The sequence below is a fragment of the Aulonocara sp. 'chitande type north' Nkhata Bay genome, linkage group LG22 (genome assembly GCF_057382095.1).
Source record: "Aulonocara sp. 'chitande type north' Nkhata Bay isolate Kocher_YH1m ecotype deep benthic linkage group LG22, A_spYH_male_GT1.1, whole genome shotgun sequence".
Classification (NCBI taxonomy): domain Eukaryota; kingdom Metazoa; phylum Chordata; class Actinopteri; order Cichliformes; family Cichlidae; genus Aulonocara; species Aulonocara sp. 'chitande type north' Nkhata Bay.
This window is the reverse complement of record NC_141364.1, coordinates 21168579-21189178: the sequence shown is the minus strand read 5'-3', so window position 1 is coordinate 21189178 and position 20600 is coordinate 21168579. Positions and strand designations below refer to the sequence as shown.

The 20600-nt window shown below is 39.8% G+C and overlaps 1 protein-coding gene across 1 annotated transcript in view; it reads right to left on the bottom strand.

Annotated features, from left to right (window-relative positions):
• Positions 1-14643: 14643 nt before the first annotated feature.
• gabbr2 (gamma-aminobutyric acid (GABA) B receptor, 2) overlaps positions 14644-20600 on the bottom strand; it is a 212175-nt gene continuing 206218 nt past the window's right edge. The window contains exons 18-19 of the mRNA XM_086280435.1: positions 17734-17851; positions 14644-14925 (exon numbers count right to left, since the gene is read on the bottom strand). Coding sequence (XP_086136561.1) covers positions 14760-14925; positions 17734-17851 — 284 coding nt within the window. The 3' untranslated portion in view covers positions 14644-14759. The remainder of the gene's footprint in view (positions 14926-17733; positions 17852-20600) is intronic.

The window sequence follows — 20600 nt, the reverse complement described above, 5'->3', positions numbered from 1 at the left end:
GAATAATGCTGAAAACTTAGTCCATGCATTTATTACTTCTAGGTAATAAATGCATGGATCAGGTTGTCCTAAAAGTTCCCGGAAAAGTCTTCAGTTGATCCAAAATGCTGCAGCAAGATTACTGACAGGGACCAGAAAGAGAGAACATATTTTTCCCGTATTAGCATCTCCTCATTGGTTCCCTTTTAAATCTAGAATCAAATTAAAATACTCCGGGGTGTTTAAAAGTAGAATGTGATGCAGAGTCTTCAGTTTTCAGTCTCATCCTCAATAGAACCAGCTCCTTGTTTGAACTGTAGACAGACACCCTCTTTTAAGATAAGGTTTAAAGCTTTTATTTTCGGTCAATCTTAGTTAGGAATTTCTTGCATTTGCACATCTGAGCATTGAGGTTTCTTCCTGTAAAAAGGGAGTTTTTCCTTCTCGCTGTCGCCAAGTGCTTGCTTAATAAGGGGTCATCCGATTGTTGGAGTTTTCTCCCTATTATTGTAGGGTCTTTGCTTTACAACATAAAGCTGCTTGAGGAGATTGTTGTTGTAAATAGGTACTATGTAAAATATAACATTGAATTGAACAGATTTGGGGACTTTGGAGAAAAAAAAAGTAAAAAATAACTACCCTTTGATTTTTACTCACCGCTTAATATAAGTAAATTAATTAGCAGAGCTCTCAGCTGTACATAAAATGAGATGAAACTTCAATAGTTAAGAGTCAAGTACTTCCGCTGTACCTTGGTAACTCGGGGCTAATGGCAACATTCTGATTCTGATATAGTTTAGCCTGCCTCCACTATCACAGCATGTTAACATCTGCTAATTAGATTAAAGCTGATGGGAATGTCCTAAACCAAAGTGCCAGACAGACTGAACATTTGAACAGACAATGCTAGACAGAAGAGTTGTTTAGAAATTTCACTCTAGGCTATAAATGTCACCTCGTGGTAGAACCAGATGAAATGTCAGGGGGTCATTAAAGTGATTATGATCAGGACAATATGTCCCAATGTCCTTATCACTTTGGCAGATGTAGGCTTTGAGTCTCAAAAGTGAACTGCCTTAATCCTGCATTGTCTGACCAGCAGAGGGCGACACCTCTGACTGAAAAATAGCCTTCATAGAAGAAATTTACTCACTCTTTTCTTGATTATTGACCTCAATAACAAATTCCTATTGGGTTTAGTTGCTGGTTTTAAGTCATCTATAAATACACCATGACGCTCACTTTGTAAACTCGTGGGTGACGTCACGGTCGCTATAACCACATGATTTCTTCTGTATCTGTCCCTCTCTATTACAATCTTTAGATCAATGATATTAATGTGTGTGCACGAGTTCGATAAATTGGATAGAGTACTGGCTTGCATACTTTCCATTTTATTCTGCAGCCAGGCTTAATTTCTGCAATGGAGCCATCACACGAAGGAGGATACATAGACGCTTCCCTTCCACTGACACTTAGGTCAACTTAATCAATCTGTCTTCCATTTGCACAGCACGATCCCGCTGAGACAAGAGAGAAGGTCATGAAGCATTTACACACACTGGAGCATGTCTTCCTGCCAAAGCCTTTCTGTGAAATGCGTGGATATCTCTGAATCAGTAAGCAGCAGAACAGACATCTGCTGTATTTAAAAGCTTGATTCATCAATTCATCAGTTGATCACTTGATGTCCTGCTACGTTCCCTGAAAAACAATTATAGTTATTGCAAAGTTATCAGTTTTCTTGTAAAGGCCTTTGAAAATCTATCTCATCTGAGAATTAAAGGAAGAGTTACAATTTATTTTTGCACACATGCAGCTTTTGCTTTCATGCAACATTTAGAAGAACAGGACCACTTCTTTATCTGGACACTACCTAGTAAGGGTCAAGGCACACTGCTAGACTTTCTCCAAGAACTAAAAAGGTTCACATGCTAGAATCTATGAAGTTAAATACTTAGCACTCCATAGCTTTTTCCTAGAGCGGTATTGATCTTTACATGATCAATACTAAAAACTAAAATGGTCTTTAAGCATTCATGATGTTTAAATTAGAATTTTAGATTTCTGGATCTACTCAAATCATTTTCCATGTTAATCTGGGATTTTCTATAAAGTAGAGTACTCACACAATCCACAGGTTATTTTTTGTAAATTAGTGGCTAACAGTTCAACAGCATCAGAAACAGAGTTTTTAACCAGCATTTGTCCATTGGACAATACTACGCAAAAGTTGTGAGCCATTTCCTTAAATTTCAGTGATTTATTGAAAAGTCCAAACATACATGTAAATATTTCATGTAAAGCAAAAAAAAAAAAAAAAGAGTTTGTACACAGCAAATCCAGCATGTCCAAATTAACACTGTCGGATTTGATTTCAACACTATTAAAGTGTCTATATGGGTCCACACCAGAGAGTGTTAATTTAACTCTTTTTGGAGAGTTGGTACGTTAACTCTGATTTAGTGTTAAACACCAAATCTGTCTGGAGTTGATAATTTAACACTTAGTGTTAAGAGTTTATATATTAACTCTCAAAGAGTATTTTAGTTTAACTACGTAAGAGTTATCTTCTAATTCATTCTAAAAAGCGGGAATTTTACTGTTCTGAACTTCTAGAAATTTCTTTTGGAAATAAACATTTACTAAAAAGATGCAATGGTTTTTGAAAAACATTTATTCAGGACTGTGCACCACAATTTCAAAACATTTTCTGAAAGATGTAACAGTATACATGTTCTCACTTTCATTAGAATTTTGTTTATCAAAAGGTCTGACATAGGTGAGCTGGTAAATGCAAATAACAGCATTCTCATCACTTATTTCTTCAATACAATATGCATGTCCTTCATTCATCCCTTTGTGGAACTTCAACGCACTTCTGTTCTCCCCCATATTCCATCTTCACAAGCATATCCTGTGTGGAGATCGAATAAAAATTAGTTGACACTAATTAATGGCACAAATAATCCAGTAAACAATTGCAGCACAGTAAAAAAAAAAAGGAATCCTCTTTGAGCCATTACTTGTGTAAAGTATTTTCCCAAAAGACAAGGACACAGGCAACAGGTAATACTGAACTAAATGTAAAACCTCAACCTTTTTCATTTTTACCTAAACCGTGTGCACAAAACTCTGGAGGGATCTATGCTAACGTAGAATCCAGTCAGGACGTCTGCTACTGCTGTTTGCTCGTTTGTTTGTTTTTTTTTATGGGCGATCGTTTTCAGGCTTCAAGTAGCACCATTATACCAACATTTCACATTCTAGACATTGTTTTAGGTGTATTTGACCAAAAGTTTGACTGAAAATTCACATGCAAGCTTTTTTCAAGGCTGTGGTATTTGCCGCAAACAATACCTTTCAGCTAGCTAAAACAGAATATTATGCTATCACCGAGCAACATGGCTAATGCCTTTCACACAGCTTTGTCTCAACTCCAAAGAGCCACAGAAGTAAAAGCTCATGATAATAATTGAAACAATCTTTGAAAAAATGACTTACCAAGCATGGCAAACAACTCAAATATGTAGAGCAAAATGTTCTGAAACGGCTTCACTTCAGCTTCGATTGGAGCCGTGCTGGGGGCGGAGTCTGTGAATTTACTCTATTGGTGTCATAGCCTCTGTAGGAGTTCAGAGTTAAGAGGTCAAGAGTTAATGTTTCCATTGTAACACCTCCAGATTTGACAGAGAAACACTCATTTTTAACACTCGATTTTAACTACTATCATTTTACACCTCAGAGTTACATTAAAAGAATGTGACTCTGCTTAGAGTAAAATTAACTCTACTTTTGCAAGAAGACTATTAACACCAAAAAATTTAACACTTTTGAATTTGCTGTGTACAATTCTAAAGTGCCTCTAAGTCAATATTTAATAAGACCACCTCTGCTCTTCAACACAGCCCAAACACTCTTATGCAACTTTTCTTGTAATTCTTTTAACTAGTCTTGAAGGTCAAAACTCATCTTTATTTGTTGGCTGTCTTTTTTTTCTCTTCCCCACTGCTTCAATAATGTTAAGGTCTGGGCTCTGGATGGGCGAATCGTTGACTGATGGTGTTTTATTGTGCGTTTTTCTATCCAGATATGCCTCTACTGGATTGGCAGTGTGTTATGGATCGTTGTCATGCTGAAAAATGAAGCACTTGTCAATCAGATGCCTTCAGATGATGTTGTAGGGTGGAACAAATTCAGATGGTACTTTTTGTGTTCATAATTTCATCATTTTTGACAAGATCCCCAACATCACTGGCTGAAATAAACCCCAATCAATGATAGAGCCTCCACCGTGTTTTACAGGTGGCTGTAGACACTTGCTGCTGCATGTCTTTCCTGACCTCCTCTATATATTTTAGTTTCAGATTTCATTACTCCATAAGACCCGTTACCACTGATTTTCGGTCCAGTTCTTCTGTAATTTGGCATACCTCAGCCTTGTTTCACTTAACTGAGAAAGCATCTTGACAGCCACTGACACCATTTTCTGATGAGGCTTCAGTTAACAATACATTAACTACAGGGCCAGATGGAGCTCTCATGACACACTCCACATCATGCTGAGATATGCCAAGGTTTTATATAATACCTCTTTGTGAATCACCTTGTTGGTGCCAACATACTATTTTATACTTGTCGGACTATGTTATCGCTGGTATTTTTAATAGATTCAGCTGAAGAAATTAGAACAAATTTTGTGTTTCTGTGACATTCCACTAGTAACAAAGTCCCTAAAGAAACAAGTTAAAAAACAAATTAAAAATGTCTAAATTCTGTTAGACACAACACCAGTTCAATCCTTCATCCCTCTGAAAATATCAACTGCAATGGCTGGGCTGAAAATCAGTGAAAAAGCAACTGGTCAGTGGCGTGTCTAGAAAATTTTTGTTGGGGGGGCCAGGTAGGGGCACAGATTTGGAGAAGGGTGGCAGATTTAATTGGCAGATAATGTTTAAAAAAAAATTCTACCAACCCTTAACCATAATTCAATAATCCTATAAACCTAATAACCAAATGCACTTTTAACTCTTATTAGAATGAGATTTTAACCACTACGGTGCAAAGTTTTTAGATACTGCGTTGATAAAGTACAAGAGATACAATCAGTGCTTTGTCAGTGTTTACTCAGCATTCAAGGACATCAATATTTGCATAGTATTTTTACTGACATATAGTGCACATATGTTTTGGGCAAAAACATTTTTGAAAATTAAAATACGAACATTTGTAACAAACAATTGACAAATTAGCCAGTTCCAATGCAAAACTTTATCTGCCTGTTAAAAAAAGAAGATAATCTTCTCACAAACTGGTGTTTGATTTTGAAACAGGAAAAAAGTGGAGAAACAACTGAAAAGACTAACATTTGAATAAAACCTGAAAGCAAGTAAATACTTTCTATGCTGCCTTATGATAAACTTTGGTAATATTGATAAAGAACAACACTGGCTGATGATGAAATACAGTCAGCTGGCATGGTGACACTGCCAGTATTAACCTGCAGGGCTGGACTGGGACAGAAAAATTGGGCATTTTCACTACAGGCCGACCCACCAGGTAGTAAAGCCATAAAGACTTTGACTGAAAACAAACGCTGTTGTGACAGTGATGTACACTGTCTTGTTGGTATATGTATGATTTCTATACATTTTACGTCAGATAAAAACTTTGGTTGTAAGATTTAGATAATTATTTAATAAAAACTAGGTATTTTAAATGAGAATAAGAAAGAAAAGTATTTCTTTGTGCCCCCCTTTCCCTGTTAATGCCCTACCTGGCCCCCTGGCAAAACTTTGCTAGACCCGCCCCTGCACAGTTACCAGCTGTCAGCTACATAAAAAAGGATCCTGGTGTTATTTATCTCTCAGAAACAGTTGATAACTTCAACTCATTCATGTCACCTAAAAGGTAAACCTGTTTCTCCATCACCTGTTCAGCTCTGATGATTCAGTAAGGACATCTCCTGGTTTCATCTTCATGTTTCCCTCTCACCACATATCTAAACAGACATCATGACCAGCAGCTTTACAGCTGTGGCTCCAGCAAACATCAGCTGATACTAGAAATTAATATTAAATACATTCTAACAACAGCTGATCAAGCTTAAACGTGCTGCTGTTGTTTAGCGCAATATCTGCTGGTTTCCTCTTTCTGGCGCAAAGTGGGCGATAAACAAACAAGAGAGAAAAGCCGATCAGCTGATCATTGATCAGTTTCATGATTGAAGTAGCAACAGGAGAGGCAGGATGAGAGAAGAGGCAGCTGTGCAGCATAAAGACAGAATAAATCCAGTTTTGTGTCTTTTTTCCATTCTAGCTAAAGTACGGGACAAACTGCGTCTCTTTTCAGCTCAATACGAAACGCGTAATATTTTCTCTGAATGAGGGACCATTCCATTTTTTTAAGGAGCCGTTGGCAACTCTACTAACCTTATGAATAAAATAAAGTTCACTATCAGTAACATCATAGCACCCACCCAGCTGTATAAAAACTCCGTCAAACTGGCTAGAACGCAGTATGAGTTATTGCAACTGACAGTAAAAAGTCAGCAACATGAAAATAAACTCCACCTAAACTTGGTTTATATCTGACCCAGATAGACTGCAGGTCATAACTTCTTACCTGAAGTTCAGTTCACCTGACACTCGGACTGGCGGCTGCTTCGGGTCTCTCCTCCTGCCTCCCCTTCCCTCGTCCACCTGTTGCCTCTGTGGAAGCCCCGTCATAGCCACCACCAAACAACGGAGTTATTTCTACACATCGACCTGCATCTGGCCAATCCACCACCTCTCATTGTTCATGCCGTTACAAAAAAAATAAAAAATAAGTCAAATAAGCCCGATGGCCAGTCCAGCTATGTTAACCTGCAACCAAATCTGCAGCTCCATACAGCAATGTTACGACTTAGATTATATCTTATAACGCATAACTCTTATGTTAGCTGCCCTCAGTAGCATACTGTCTGAAATATTCCACAGCTGCAATAATTCTTTAAGTGTTATTTTTTTCCTTGGTATTCTAATTTCACCGAAGTTTACTAAACTCAACAAACTTGATATTACTTACCGGGACATTTATTCTGTCCTCATTTTCTTTCACCGAAAAATTGTTTCCTGCAGTGCCGTCTTTCGCGCTTGGCTCTCCTACCTTTGCTAACGTGATGCGCATAGCGCAGAAGCGATGCTGCATTCACTTACACTCGGATATCTGAGCGTCACCGTGAAAACATAATCGGACATTTGATATTTGATTGAATTTTATCGTTTTGCCTTTGGGGTGGCACCTGGGGTGGCCAGTCTGGTTTGGGGGGTGGCCTGTGCCCCCCCAGGCCACCCCGCTGGACACGCCATTGCAACTGGTGTCCAAAGAAAAACTTCAAAAGATTTTGGAAAACCACTTTAAAAAATCTAAAAAAACTCTTTCTGCTTGGAAGCAACAAATATCAAAATATGAGCACTGGCCAAAGACTTTTGCACAGTACCCTTTTCAGAGGGGAAAAGTGAAGCCTTGGGTGAATTAAACCTAAATTATGTCTACATACACTACCAGTCAAAGGTTTGGACGCAGCTTCTCATTTATTGTTTTTTCTTTACTACGTTCTACATTGTAGATACATAATTAAGACATCAAATATATGAATAAAGATATATGGAATCATGTCGCAAATAAAAAATAACTCTAAATATTTCTTATATTTTATATTCTTGAAAGTAGCCACCCTTTGTTAACAGCACTGCAAACCCTGGGCCTTCTCTAAGTGAGCTTCATGATGTAGTTCCCTAAGATGGTTTTCACTTCCAGCCCAGATAAATGCCACACAGAGTTCCAGTAGCAGACACATCTCTACATCAACTGCTCAGAGGAGACTGCACGAATCAGGCCTTTATGGTCTAATAGCTGCTAAGAAACCACGACTAAGGAAAAACGACAAGCAGAAGAGATTTGTTTGGACCAAAAAACACAAGAAATGTACATTAGACCAGTGGAAATCTGTGCATTGGTCTGATGAATCCAAATTTGAGATCTTTGATTCCACCCACTGTGTCTTTGTGTGATGTGGAACAGGTGAACGGATGATCTCTGCATGCATGGTTCCCACCATGGAGGTGTGATTGTGTGGGGGTGCTTTGCTGGAGACACTGTTGGGCATTTATTCAAAATTGAAAGCACAGTGAACCAACATGGCTCCTGCAGTGGCAGGATGCTGTGGTATTTTTCAACAGGACAATGACCCCAAACACACCTCCAGGCTGTGTAAGGGCTATGTAACCAAGAAGCAGAGTGATGGAGTGCTGGGCCAGATGGCCTGTCCTCCACAGTCACCTGACTTAAAACAAGTCAAGATGGTTTGGAGTGAGATGGACCGCAGAGTGAAGGCAAGACTTTTTCACATTTAGACTTAATGACTTAATTTAGACTTAATGAAGGCTGCACTCGGTGTAGAACAGTCAGTTCATGGTATGCAGTCAGCCACAGTCGCAACCGGCTGCTCTATTGGTTCTCTGTGTGGAGCACAATGCTGCAACCATGTTCAGGCTCAATATTTGCAAATGATAAACAAGCTTATTTAAATGAGTCATAAATGCAAATGCAAAAACAAACACACTGTGACCCTGTCAGTAACACACTCTCCTTCATCCTGTGTGCCACTGGGTTTCTTCTCACGATTCAATTATTTATCAAACTCAGTGTACAAGACTTTTCTTTGTACATTTATTCTTTGCACTTTGCTTTCATGTTTGAGGACAGCAGATTTCATTGTGGGCCCTTTGCATGCCAATAAGAGCCTTGATGTTGACTGGCCAGTGTATCACATCCACACTTTCTTGTGCTTTGGAATCAAATTGAATGTTTGCTGTATCTGCAGTGCTGAGGTTTCTGCAGTTGTCTTCACAACAGTGGTATTGGCCTTTTTTGCTAATTCTGTGTATGCTAAGTGTTTCACTGACACAGTATTGCAACTAATTGTTCACCCCCATGCCTTTCCTACTGTGACGAATTGAACACCCTTAGTAAAGGGGAGATTTTATTAGTTATTTATTATGAACATGCAGTTCTTACATTTTACTGACTATTCACTGGAGGAGATGGAAGAAATACCAGCAATTTCTTATTTCTTCGCAATTAAAGTTATTCTGTTTGTATCTAGTCCAAACCATGTGCAGCAAAGGCAGTAAGGTTTTGTTTTCTGTATGTAATGAACATCAGAGCGATTTTTGATAAGTGTAACGCTATGAGCAACATAATTGCTTAGCTTAGCTATTAGCTAAGAAATTGTAAGTACATATTACTAAATCGCACAATACTGACTGAAAATGTCATTTTTTAAATGCACGACAGCATGGGTCACCGTTCACACAGCCTGATGTACATAACAATATATATTTAATTCTGGAGAACAAGCTCTGTTCATAAGGTTAATAGCTATTAGTAATTATAGCATTAGCTTCAAAGGCACATTCATTACCCAACATTTGACTTTTGCTGTCTATAGGTAGAAATTACTCTGAATCACAGCTCCGCTGGCAATAACACTCTTGGCCATGAGTGAACTAAAGAAACCATCCATCTTCTTCCCGCTGTCCAATTCACGGTCGTGTGGAGGGGTCTGGAGCCTATCCCAACTTCCATGGGTTGAGAGGCGGGGTACATGGTCAACAGGTCGCCAACTAGTGTTTGCACCTATTGTTTCCTGGCCAGGTGGCTACTCAAGGATCTACTTAGGAAGATCCTGTGTTTTGTGGTGGCTACACACTGGCTGTCACTTGGTGTTCGCTCTCTCTGCGGTAGGGTATCACTCCCTGTTCCTGTTCCAACACACAGTGGTGTGTTTGAGTAGCTTATCTGCATAGCAATTTAATTAAACACATTTAGATACCTTCTTTTTTCATAGTATAATCTTCATGTGCTTCATCCAAAGCACACTCTCTGTGTACTCACTCCTTAATTTATTGCCAAAGTATTCACTCACTGTGTCTTTACTGTTTCACTAGCTTAGCTTGTAGCCGACTCGCTAGCAGCATGGCCTCTTCACCTGTTCCTCCTGCACTTTCCTGCTCATTGTGTCAGATATCTAGTTACTCCTTGGCCTCCTTTAGCAGTAATGATACTTGTAATAAATGTAGCCTCTTTGCAGCTCTGGAGGCCAGGATTACTGAATTGGAGACTCGGCTTCACACCCTTGATACACCTGTAGCTAGCCAGGCCCCTATAGGCGGTGCAGCTGAAGGTAGCGTAGGCCCCGGCAGACTCCGAGCAGCAGGGGAAAGAGAACGGCTGGGTGACGGTAAGGAGGAAGCATAGTCTTAAACAGAAGCTGCAGGTACACCACCAACCTGTTCATGTGTCTAACCGTTTTTCCCCACTCGGCGACACACCCGCCGGGGATCAAACTCTGGTAATTGACAATTCTATTCTCAGACATGTGAAGCTAGAGACACCGGCAACCATAGCCAATTGTTTTCCAGGGGCCAGAGCAGGCGACACTGAGGGAAATTTAAAACTGCTGGCTAAGGGTAAACGTAAATTCTGTAAAATTATAATTCACGTCGGCAGTAATGACACCCAGTTACGTCAATAAAATAAATATTGAATCGGTGTGTAAATTTGCCAAAACAATGTCGGACTCTGTAGTTTTCTCTGGTGTTGCTATCAGTGTGTGAAGAGTGGGAGAAGAGGGTTGCATTGACAATCCAACACAATGGGCAGCACATTGAACACATTTTATAAGTGGTCAGAAACTTGTAAATAACTCATGAAAGAATAAAGTTACGTTGAAACCAAGCACACCATTGTTTTTCTTGTGACATTACCAATAAGTATGATGTGTCACATGGCCCTCTTCCTACTGAAAAAACAAAAGTTGTATCCAAGATGGCCGACTTCTAAATGGCCACCATGGTCACCACCCATCTTGAGGAGTTTGCCCCCTCGCATATACTAATGTGCCACAAACAGGACTTTAATATCACCAACCATTCCCATGTTATTACGGTGTAGCCATATAAATGGCCCAACCTGTATTTTGGATCTCTAGCATTTCTAAAAGCATAAACTGATTTCACCACTGATCTTTAAATCAAAATTGTACCATAAAACTGTAATTGTACCACATCCAAGACATGCATGAAAATAAAAACAACCAATACATGATTTTCGGTCTCACTTTATTTAATGATGATGTGAAAAGTAAAGGCTGTCCATAACATTCAGACAACAAAAGAAGAATGTTTTTTTTTCTCCAAAGTCCCCCCCCATAACAACTAATGGCTCCAAAAATGTTCAGGTGTTCCAAGTGTGATGCTTATTTTATACAACTTCTTCATATCTAGACCTCATCTGTACATAACATAGTTACAGATACTGTAAATTAAAAAAAATGACTTCCAAGTATCCTTGTGGCATTTTGTGAAACATTTTCCTATGTAAAAATGAAAATGTACGTAAAGATCTTTACATATACATATATATAGTTCTCTATTCTTTCTGTAATAAGAAAACAATTTATTGCCCCTCTTAAACATGTTGCATTTAACATAGGTTTTGTTTATCATTTTAAACTCTTAATTGAACTTAATGCCATGTGATACCACATATCAAACCGACAAAACAGTAACAGTATGGACCTCTGTGTTGTTCCACTTAATATATTTGTCATATTACTATATTTTTGGACATGTATGTTTTGTGTTCTCCAGAAACCCTGATGATGACACATACAACGATATAATATATATACGTACATGTCACTTTGATCTTCAAACTTAAAAGACCTGTGGCAAATACAAATCATCAGCATGATGTTATTCATTACAGGAATTTATGAGCCCTTGACCTTCCACGATTGCATCTGCTGAACAATTTTTCATTCATGTTCAAAAGAATTGAAATGGTTCATAAAAGAATAAAAATCAGGGCACCTTACAAAATATATCGAACAACAACTGATGATCTGCATTTGGTATTTTTGAATGGACTAAAAGGAAAAAAAAGTAATTTGATAAATTGGTAAATGCCAGGAGTGGTTTATTAAGATTGATCGTTTGCTACTACTTTCACTTTATTGCCCTCGGTGAATTGTTGCTAAACCAGTAGCATATTCGATATGATGATGTTGAGTTTACCCACTGAGAATCTTGGCATTGACGTGTGTGAGCTGATTAAACAGGTTAAGAGAACCTAAATCCATGAGCAAATACACGTAAAACCAAATCGCAGGTGAGAGGATGAAACTACAGAGTGGATTTGTCACAACAGTTGCAAAAACAGAGGTAACTCTGTGAATTATACATTTTATTTCATGCCGTCTTGAGAAAGCCAAATACCAAATATTCCATACATGGACACCATCATCAGGGTATCAGCAAATTGTACACAATCACATTTAATGTAATATATAAAATGTGCGGTTGGTTTGTTTTATCTCCTGAAGGAAGAACCAACCCTCTGACAATGTCTCTCACTCACTTGTCAAGTGATCGTGATTCTCTGGTTGGCAAAGGTGCAGGAGAAGCTGTGACTCCTTGGGTATCTGTGCTCAGGGTTTTCCCTGCTCCTGTACTAAGCAGGAGCTGGAAGGGGAGGAGCTCTCATAGGGGGGGAGTCACCGTGATATGTCCCCATAGCAGGCGGGTCCCTGCTTGGTTGTCTCTTGCTCCAACTCGGTCGCAGGAGAGATCCACTCCAGCTGAGGTGGAGTATTTGCCAAGTACTCCCAAACTGTCCCGTTCACCGAGGCATGGAATTGAAATTAATCTATGACACGTTGTACACTTTACAGATGTGCGGCCAATGTTGTGGGTCAGCGCATTTACCACACTGTGTATGTACTGTGGGTCCTGCAGGCTACAATATAAGACAACAGGCACAGCGCTCAACAAACGCCTTAAAAACTAAAAACCAAGACACCAATGGTGAAACAATATGCTGAGGACAAACCTTCTCACGCTCGATAAAAAAGTCCTTTGTTTGTCCGGAGTCATTACTTGCTTTTCTCCTGCATGAGGAAAGTTTTACAAAAAACTGTCGATGACCGTTGTGCTCAATGCGGTTCAGCGGCACTGAACATTACATTTCCATAGCAACCGAGGTATGTTCACTGTTGCTAAGTGTGAAGTGGGTTTTCATGACACTCGATATTATCTGTGAAGAAAGCCCTGTGTCTGTGCTGTATCACTGTGTCCAGCAGTGGCGGCATCACCGTCTTGGAACTGTAAGCTACAGTCGGTAGGGGCTTATTACTTGAGACTCCCTTGTGTTTACTGTCTTTACTACCACTCATGGAAATTCAGGTCAGCCCGCTTAATCCAGACTAGCTGTGGAACCGGAAAACCTACATCCTTTCCACCATCACTTCTCGAGTTTGATCTCTTCTGACAAAGCAGCTTTTTATTCATTTCAGAGTCTTGTGCCTTTTTTTGTGCCATTGACTCCCCCATCGCCCTTAACTGTGCCGGTTAGCTGTAAGGGCTAGATCGGACGGACATCTTAACAGTCTATGGAGACCAATCTGTGGGGATCAATAAGACCAGGCCCGTCACTAAAGCAGTGTCTGAAAAGCACCCGATCTCATGAGGCGCTCTCATATGAGCGTGTCTTTGCGTGTGCACTTCTTGGCGTATTAACACACATAAACGACATCTGTGGAACACTCTCATGGCGTTCTATTTTCTAACATACGCAGCCTTTGAGACTTTTTAAAAAGGCATAGCACTGATATTCTGTATAACATGCTTTCTGAAGACATATTGAGCAGACTGTAAAATATGAAGGCTTATGCAAAGTCTGATGTGAAATCTCTGATGAAAACAAAAAACAGCGGTACAGATAAGCAAAGTGGAAAAAACAAAATAAAAATAAAAAAAGAACCAAGTTGTTTAAATTTCAAATAAATGGGCACTGGTGCATTTTGATATTTGGTGACTCAGACTTTGATGTATCTTACTTTGCTGCCCACAAGCTAATTGATTAACAGTTACACAAAAATCTATATCTCTCATACATATGTCTAATTTGTAGGATGCCATGTTTTATACGCTTTTCATCTGAAATTGTCATGCCTACCTGCCTCTGTTATAAGCCTCACGCTTAGAACCAACTTAATTGTCCATTCACAGCATATACAAAGCTTACAGTACATCAATGTTAAAAATGATGATATTTACATATCTGGACAAGATTGGGAAAGGGTAAAGCAGTAAATTTGATGATTTCCTTTTGTTGGATTTTGCAGATTCCTCATCTCCAAACCATTATCCAGTCACTGAAGCAGTGAAATACTCAAGTTAGATGACAAACTTACGTGTTGCTGCGAGCACATACATACAACAGATTAGGAACAGAAACAGACAATCCCCTCTGAAGCAGATAAGGCTACACATCATTAGGGTTGGTCCACCACAGCTATTGGGGTGTCGCTATATTTGTGCATGTGTGTGTATTTGTATATAGCCTATCTGTGTTTGACTGTGCATATGTGTATATGCCTAGGCAGGCGGGGGGGCAAATGGACAAGGGGATGTTAATTAAAGGAGTTTTTAAGGGTCATCCAGTGCTCACTCTGTCTCCTCATACCCCATCCTGACTGAGGATATCAGTTTACAAGAAGACCAAGGTGAAGAGGTATGAAGAGTGAACCCCCCTCCCCCCCTCCCTTCTCTCCCTGTCCTCCTTGATCCGAGACAAAATACGCACTTACGCTGATGATATCAGTCTATTGTAGAAAAAAAGAATCACATATGTCTCCTCTGCAAAGAGCCAGGTGGGGGAGTGAATGAAGCTCACAGGCCAGAGACCATTACCCGGTAGGAGGGGGGCATGTGTCTGTGCCTTGGGCTCGAACCAGGGCTGCCATTAGGGCTGGTGCAGCTAGCATCTACCCCTCCTATGGAAGGTAAGTAGGCATGATGGAGGATGGGCAGCTGCAAAGACAGTCGACGCTGTATGCTGCAGATAGAGAAGGAAAGGAACAATGTCAGTGATTACAGCACATTTACTGAAGTATTATGTTATAGTCAGCAGTCTGCTCTTTCTTTTCTTGTCATTACTTACAATATAATTTCTTTGCATATCCCATGGATGCTGAAGAATGTGGATTTTTTTTTTTTCACTGACTTGAAATTGTTATTTCGGGCTGACAGATCACACGCTCCTTGTCCTCCACCTGCTTTCTTCTTTTTCTTGTAATCTGTTTGCCTTTTTTCATGTCAACTTTGACATGAAAAAAGGCATGTGCTTTTCTCCCACATGAGTCACAGTGAGTGTCTCTGGGGAAATGCTATTTGGAATCTCATGGAAACTCTTTGTAGAGCTGTGCCTTTTCTTTGTACACAGCTGTTTCAGTTTCTTTAGTCAGACTTTCTGTTTCTTTCTTGCCTCAGAAGTGCAGGGTTCTCTCTCGCAACGTCTCGCAACGTCACCAATTTCTTGTCTTTTCCTGAAGGTAAATGTATTTCCGTATATAGAAATATCAGGGCGTAGCAGTATGGAGACGATAATCAGGCTGTATGCAGATTGCACAAGTCTGTTGGTTCAGAATGATTCTGATTTACTGACATACCCACAGTGGTGAGAACATACGTTTCATAAATCTGATGGTAATTTTGCGTAAGCCGTTTTCTGCACGGGATAAGAACAGATATTAATAAATGAGAACCAATGTGTCTGTCTATCACGTTGGATCGCTTTGTTGTATAAATCTAACCAGGGCTGGATCATTTTGCTTCTAATAATGAATTTACCCCATTTTTACTCTTGCTGACCCTCTGCCAGAGTTCCGAGTCAGTATTTGTCATTTGCAAATTAGTGTCTTTGTAAGTTCAAATGTGCGTTCGCAGCTGTGCCCCGGACAGTGCACTTCATCTGCTTTTAGTGATTCCTCTTGCATAATTTATCTGAGCATCATATGGGATATGCAGAGCTAAATTCAGTTCATCTCAGGTTATCAGCACCAACCGCAGCAGTTTTTTCCCCCACAAATTAATTAACACATTAGCCATAAAGCTAGTGACGGAATTGAATTCCTCACTAAGCAGTAAGCATCTTATTTTTCATTAATTTTAGCAATGGAGCTCTTTCAGGCAGATCTGATCCTGGAAAGGCTTCAATAAAATGCTGTGTTTTAGCAATATGGCCATATGAGCTGGATGTTGCTGTCAATACAACAATTTTGTCACAGTCTGGAAGTGGCATATGCAGTGGTCTTGCTCGATTTACTATTAAAATGTTCGCTACACACTTTCACACATATCAAGTTACAGTGAGAAACTGAACATGGCGAACAGAAAAGATGGATCATAAAAGACTGGCATCTGGCATTGCACAGCTTCCCACAAGCCTTCAGCAATTTCTTTAATTGTTTTCTGTGTATTCTTTAGCATCCTCCTCTCTAGCTTCTTCTTCTTACTAAGCCCCTAATCCACCGTTCCTCTTTCCACCGTCGCTTCTGGGATCGTCTGACGTAAAAGAACATTTCATGCTTCCGCCTGGTGTGACAGTTTGCACCCTACCTCGCCAGAGCCATTGCCACTGCCAGCCATTTTCAAGAAAGTTACATAAGCATTTGGTTGTGTAAAAAATTAAGAGGGGCTAATAAGATTCAAGCTTGTTCTGCATTAAACGTAGTAAAATGTCTTAATTAGGAAAACTTAAATATTAATGGTCCTCAGGCCTTTTCAGTTATTCTGACCCGTTCTACTTTATGTGATGAAAACACAACAGCTTATGAAGGAATTTCGGGATATTTTTTGGAATATCATATAGGACACGGGTGCTACACTTCACAATAACACACCCCTGCATTTTTCATGCCACAAAATATTTATACAGCTCGATCTCTCTCTATTCATAACTCTTTTGTAACTTATTTATATTTGTCTCTTCTTTCTCTTCTCTTTCTCTCCCTTCATCTCTCTTCCCTCCATGTGATCAAACATTCATGTGGCATGGGAACAGCTCCAAGTGTTCCTTTACTTCTGTTCTCCTCCCTGTCTATTTTCAGAGCTGCTTCCAATGCGGGCTGTAAATCAGTGGTTACATAAGCCTCTGCGAGTCTCTACCTTCTTCTTTCTCCCCTCCTTCTTATCTCTGCCTTTCTTATCTATCTAAACATATTTTTTCTCTTTAAACATCTTCTCTGTGTAACTGCCCTCTCCTCTGCATTGTATCCTCCTTGCCTCTTGTCTCCGCTTTCTTCATCCATCCATCCCTCTACATCCTGCATTCTTCTCCTGGTTCTGGTTAAACGTGTGTGGGAGGGAGGGAAACTTCTCAATGATGCATGAAGTGTCCCCCCCCCCCCCTCCCCATTGATGAAGTTGACATCCCTCAGCTTTGCTGCCTTATGAATAATAAGTGAATGCAGATCTGCATTTGAATGTTTTGAGAGTTCATCTTCCTTTAAAAGTTGAGAAAACAAATCAATTACCTGCGTGTATATGCATGCAAAATGGACATGTGTGTTTTTGTGTGTCCGGCTGTAAGTAAGCTGCAGGACGTTCAGCATACTTGGAGAATACACTTGCACTCTGTGACGTGATATGCATGTTGGTGGTTGATGGTATGTGCGTTGCGTGGGAGAGAAAAGTAGAGGGCCAGTCCATGCTTTCATAAGGCTCTGTTGCCAGAGCAACTGCCTGAGAGCTGCTGGTGGTTGTGCTACATGTGACATGTCGTCTGATGAGAAAGCTGACAAGACAGAGGGAAAAAAGGGGAGAGACACGGGAGTAGAGGGGCTAAGGAAATGGGAGAGCTCACTGTTCTGGTGAGTTGATATCCTCGAGAGGACCTCTGTTTATTCTGGAAGGATCCATGGAGCCCCACTGCGCCTGTGGTTTCTGCTCTAGGTGGTTCTTCAGTATCGACTTTTCTCCATCTGCATGAAAACATGTGTAGACAATAAAGAAAATTGCAGGCTGTCACCTGGACTTTCATATTTTGTCAGTGTAAGTTGAACATGACTAGGATTTCAAATAAGGCATTGGCCTTCAGTCCTAACATTGGGCTTTCCAACCGTGCAAAAAATAGCAACAAATGCTAATAAATCAGCTAATGCTAGGTGTGTATTGTATGTCAACACACACCTAGCAAAGTTAGTCTGTGAAGGATCATGTCAGCTCAGATGTCCATGCTCACTGCATATGCTTCATTGACACTAAGAAGTTAAACCAAGTGTGTTGACATTCAGTATGAAGAGACCGCTTTTGCATGATGTGCAGACTAGCGTTACAGATTAGTTCAAAAGGAGCAGGTGAAAATGGCTAAAAAAACTAGTCAAAAATTTCTCGCTCAACTATCTGCATGCTAGACAAATTACACAAGTCAGACTATGTTTTGGACAGAGATGCAAAAAACAAACCTGCTTTGCTCAAACTTTGAAAGTGGACGCTAACACTTGGACCAGATTCATTTCAGAAGTGGGGACTGGGTGATATCACAACAGAACAAGTGCACTGAGTCACCAGCTGAAGATGCCAGGATTCAAACCACTGGCCCTGAGGACTGAGGCTTAAGTGCTCTACCACCAAACACACAGCCACCAAAACATTACTGTTTGTGAGTGCCAGTAATCTAAGGCTATCTCTTTACAACAGGGAGAAAAACACTCCCGCTGCATTAAGTAGCACCACATGAGCCGTCTTCTTTCTTAAACGGGACTGGAAGAAAAAGAAAATGTATATCTAATAGTTTAAACCTGAGAAGAATTAATTCAAACAGGAATAATTGGATCTTGTGAGGTGAAAAGCAGGCAAATACTCCTTGTGTACCGTCCTATCATAGGGCAAGAAAATGTTTCAATGAAAAAATAATTTAATGGTATTTAAAGCCTGAAAATTCGCAAATATTCCACAAGTAAAAAAACAAAACAAAAACACTGTAAAGTATAAAATATTTTGTCTTTCTTTCAGTGCTGTTAATCTATACATAACAGCATTTAACTTATCATGCTAAAATCAGGCCATGGCTGTCAACCTGTCAGAAAACCGCACCTTAACTGTCATCTTCTGGTGTTCTCCAGCATCGCCATGTGCTTCTACATATTCATGAAGACAGCTAGAGCGAGGGAGAGGTGGAGTGTCGCGTCTCACCCTTTGTGAGTGAGCGTAATCGCTGTTGACACAGCGTTCTTCCCTTATAACAGCCAATCATTCACAGCCCCCAATACATTTAGACCAGCTCTCTTATGAATACTGATGACTACAGTTAGAAGCCAGTGGTGATGATGATGATGACCGTCAAGCATAAGTAGAATGAAGCTGGGAAAAGTTTATGTGCCGATGATCTTTAAAGGAAGCTTAACTACCTGTGATTTTATTGTCAGAACGTGTGTCAGGCTGACATTTGTGAGCAGCGCCTTACGCGCGCTCTCTCTTTCTTATTGTCTCCATAAGAGAGAATTTCAGCAACCCAGCAGCTGATACGCTGTAACCCAAACATAAAAATATTTTCTCATTTAGAGAAAACTATTTTTTCATATATACTTTGATCATCTTTTAATTTTTGAAAGGTTTAAAAGAAATTATTTCCAATAACCTACATCTTCTTTGACATATCTAATTTATTGGGCTCCTTTGACGATATAAGCGAGGAAGCACTAGAAAAGGCTGTGTCTTAAAATAGACCCAGTTTTATGAGCCCACACAATCTGAATTTGACTTCATTACACTGAACCTGATGTCAGCTGCCAGCTGCTGCCTCCAATTTCGACAGATTTTTTCCCTCAGCAAGTGTAAAACAACAGGTAAAATGATGCATTTTTATGAATTGAACTACACTGTGGGATCCATTGATTTGACCTTTGAAACCACGCATGCTAAAATAGACAAACTAAAATAAGCTCAGTAAGGAAGATTCACACTGTATCCACTCATCTGCCTGAATTCCTGGGTGTTCAAGCTGCTACTCTATTCCTTACATCACTGTCAAACGTAACTCTGTCATCATCACACTGGCCCAATCATTTTTTGGGTAACTTTCTGTGAACCAATCAGCCTCTGTCCTGGCTCTTGTTCAGTCTCATTTGTGTGACCCACCTCCACTCCATTTCCACCAGAGATCTTTGTCCAGGTCTCCAACTGCTTCATCTCTGCCACCACTAGTGTTTTTCTTCCAGGTGCTCCCTTTAGGGATCACCACAGCAGACCATTTGCCTCCATCTCACCCCACCTCTGAAACAAGCTACATCTCTGCATACTTTCAAAAACAGAATCAAAACTTTTTTTGATCCAGGCTGACACGTAATAGATGTTGATTTTCTTTGCTTTGTTGTAGTTGCTGTTTTCAAAGAAATGTGCTACATAAATAAAATTGCGATAGCCAAAGCCATCCTTATATACATCCATGAATCTCCTCTGTGATCTTCTTTTCCTCCTGCCTGACAGCTCCATATTCAACAGCCACTATCACATATCTATATAAAATCTATCCTTGTATCCTCGGCACCGTCATATAATATCAATAAATAACTTAAAGTAATTTTAAAGCCAAACTATATTTAGTTTCAGACAGGAGGGCGTACACTTATTTTTAGCACAAACACAAAAGGCAGGGGCAGAGAATACGCTAAAACACACAAAAAGAAGCATTACACACATTTCTGTGTGAATGTGCTCATTAACAGCCAT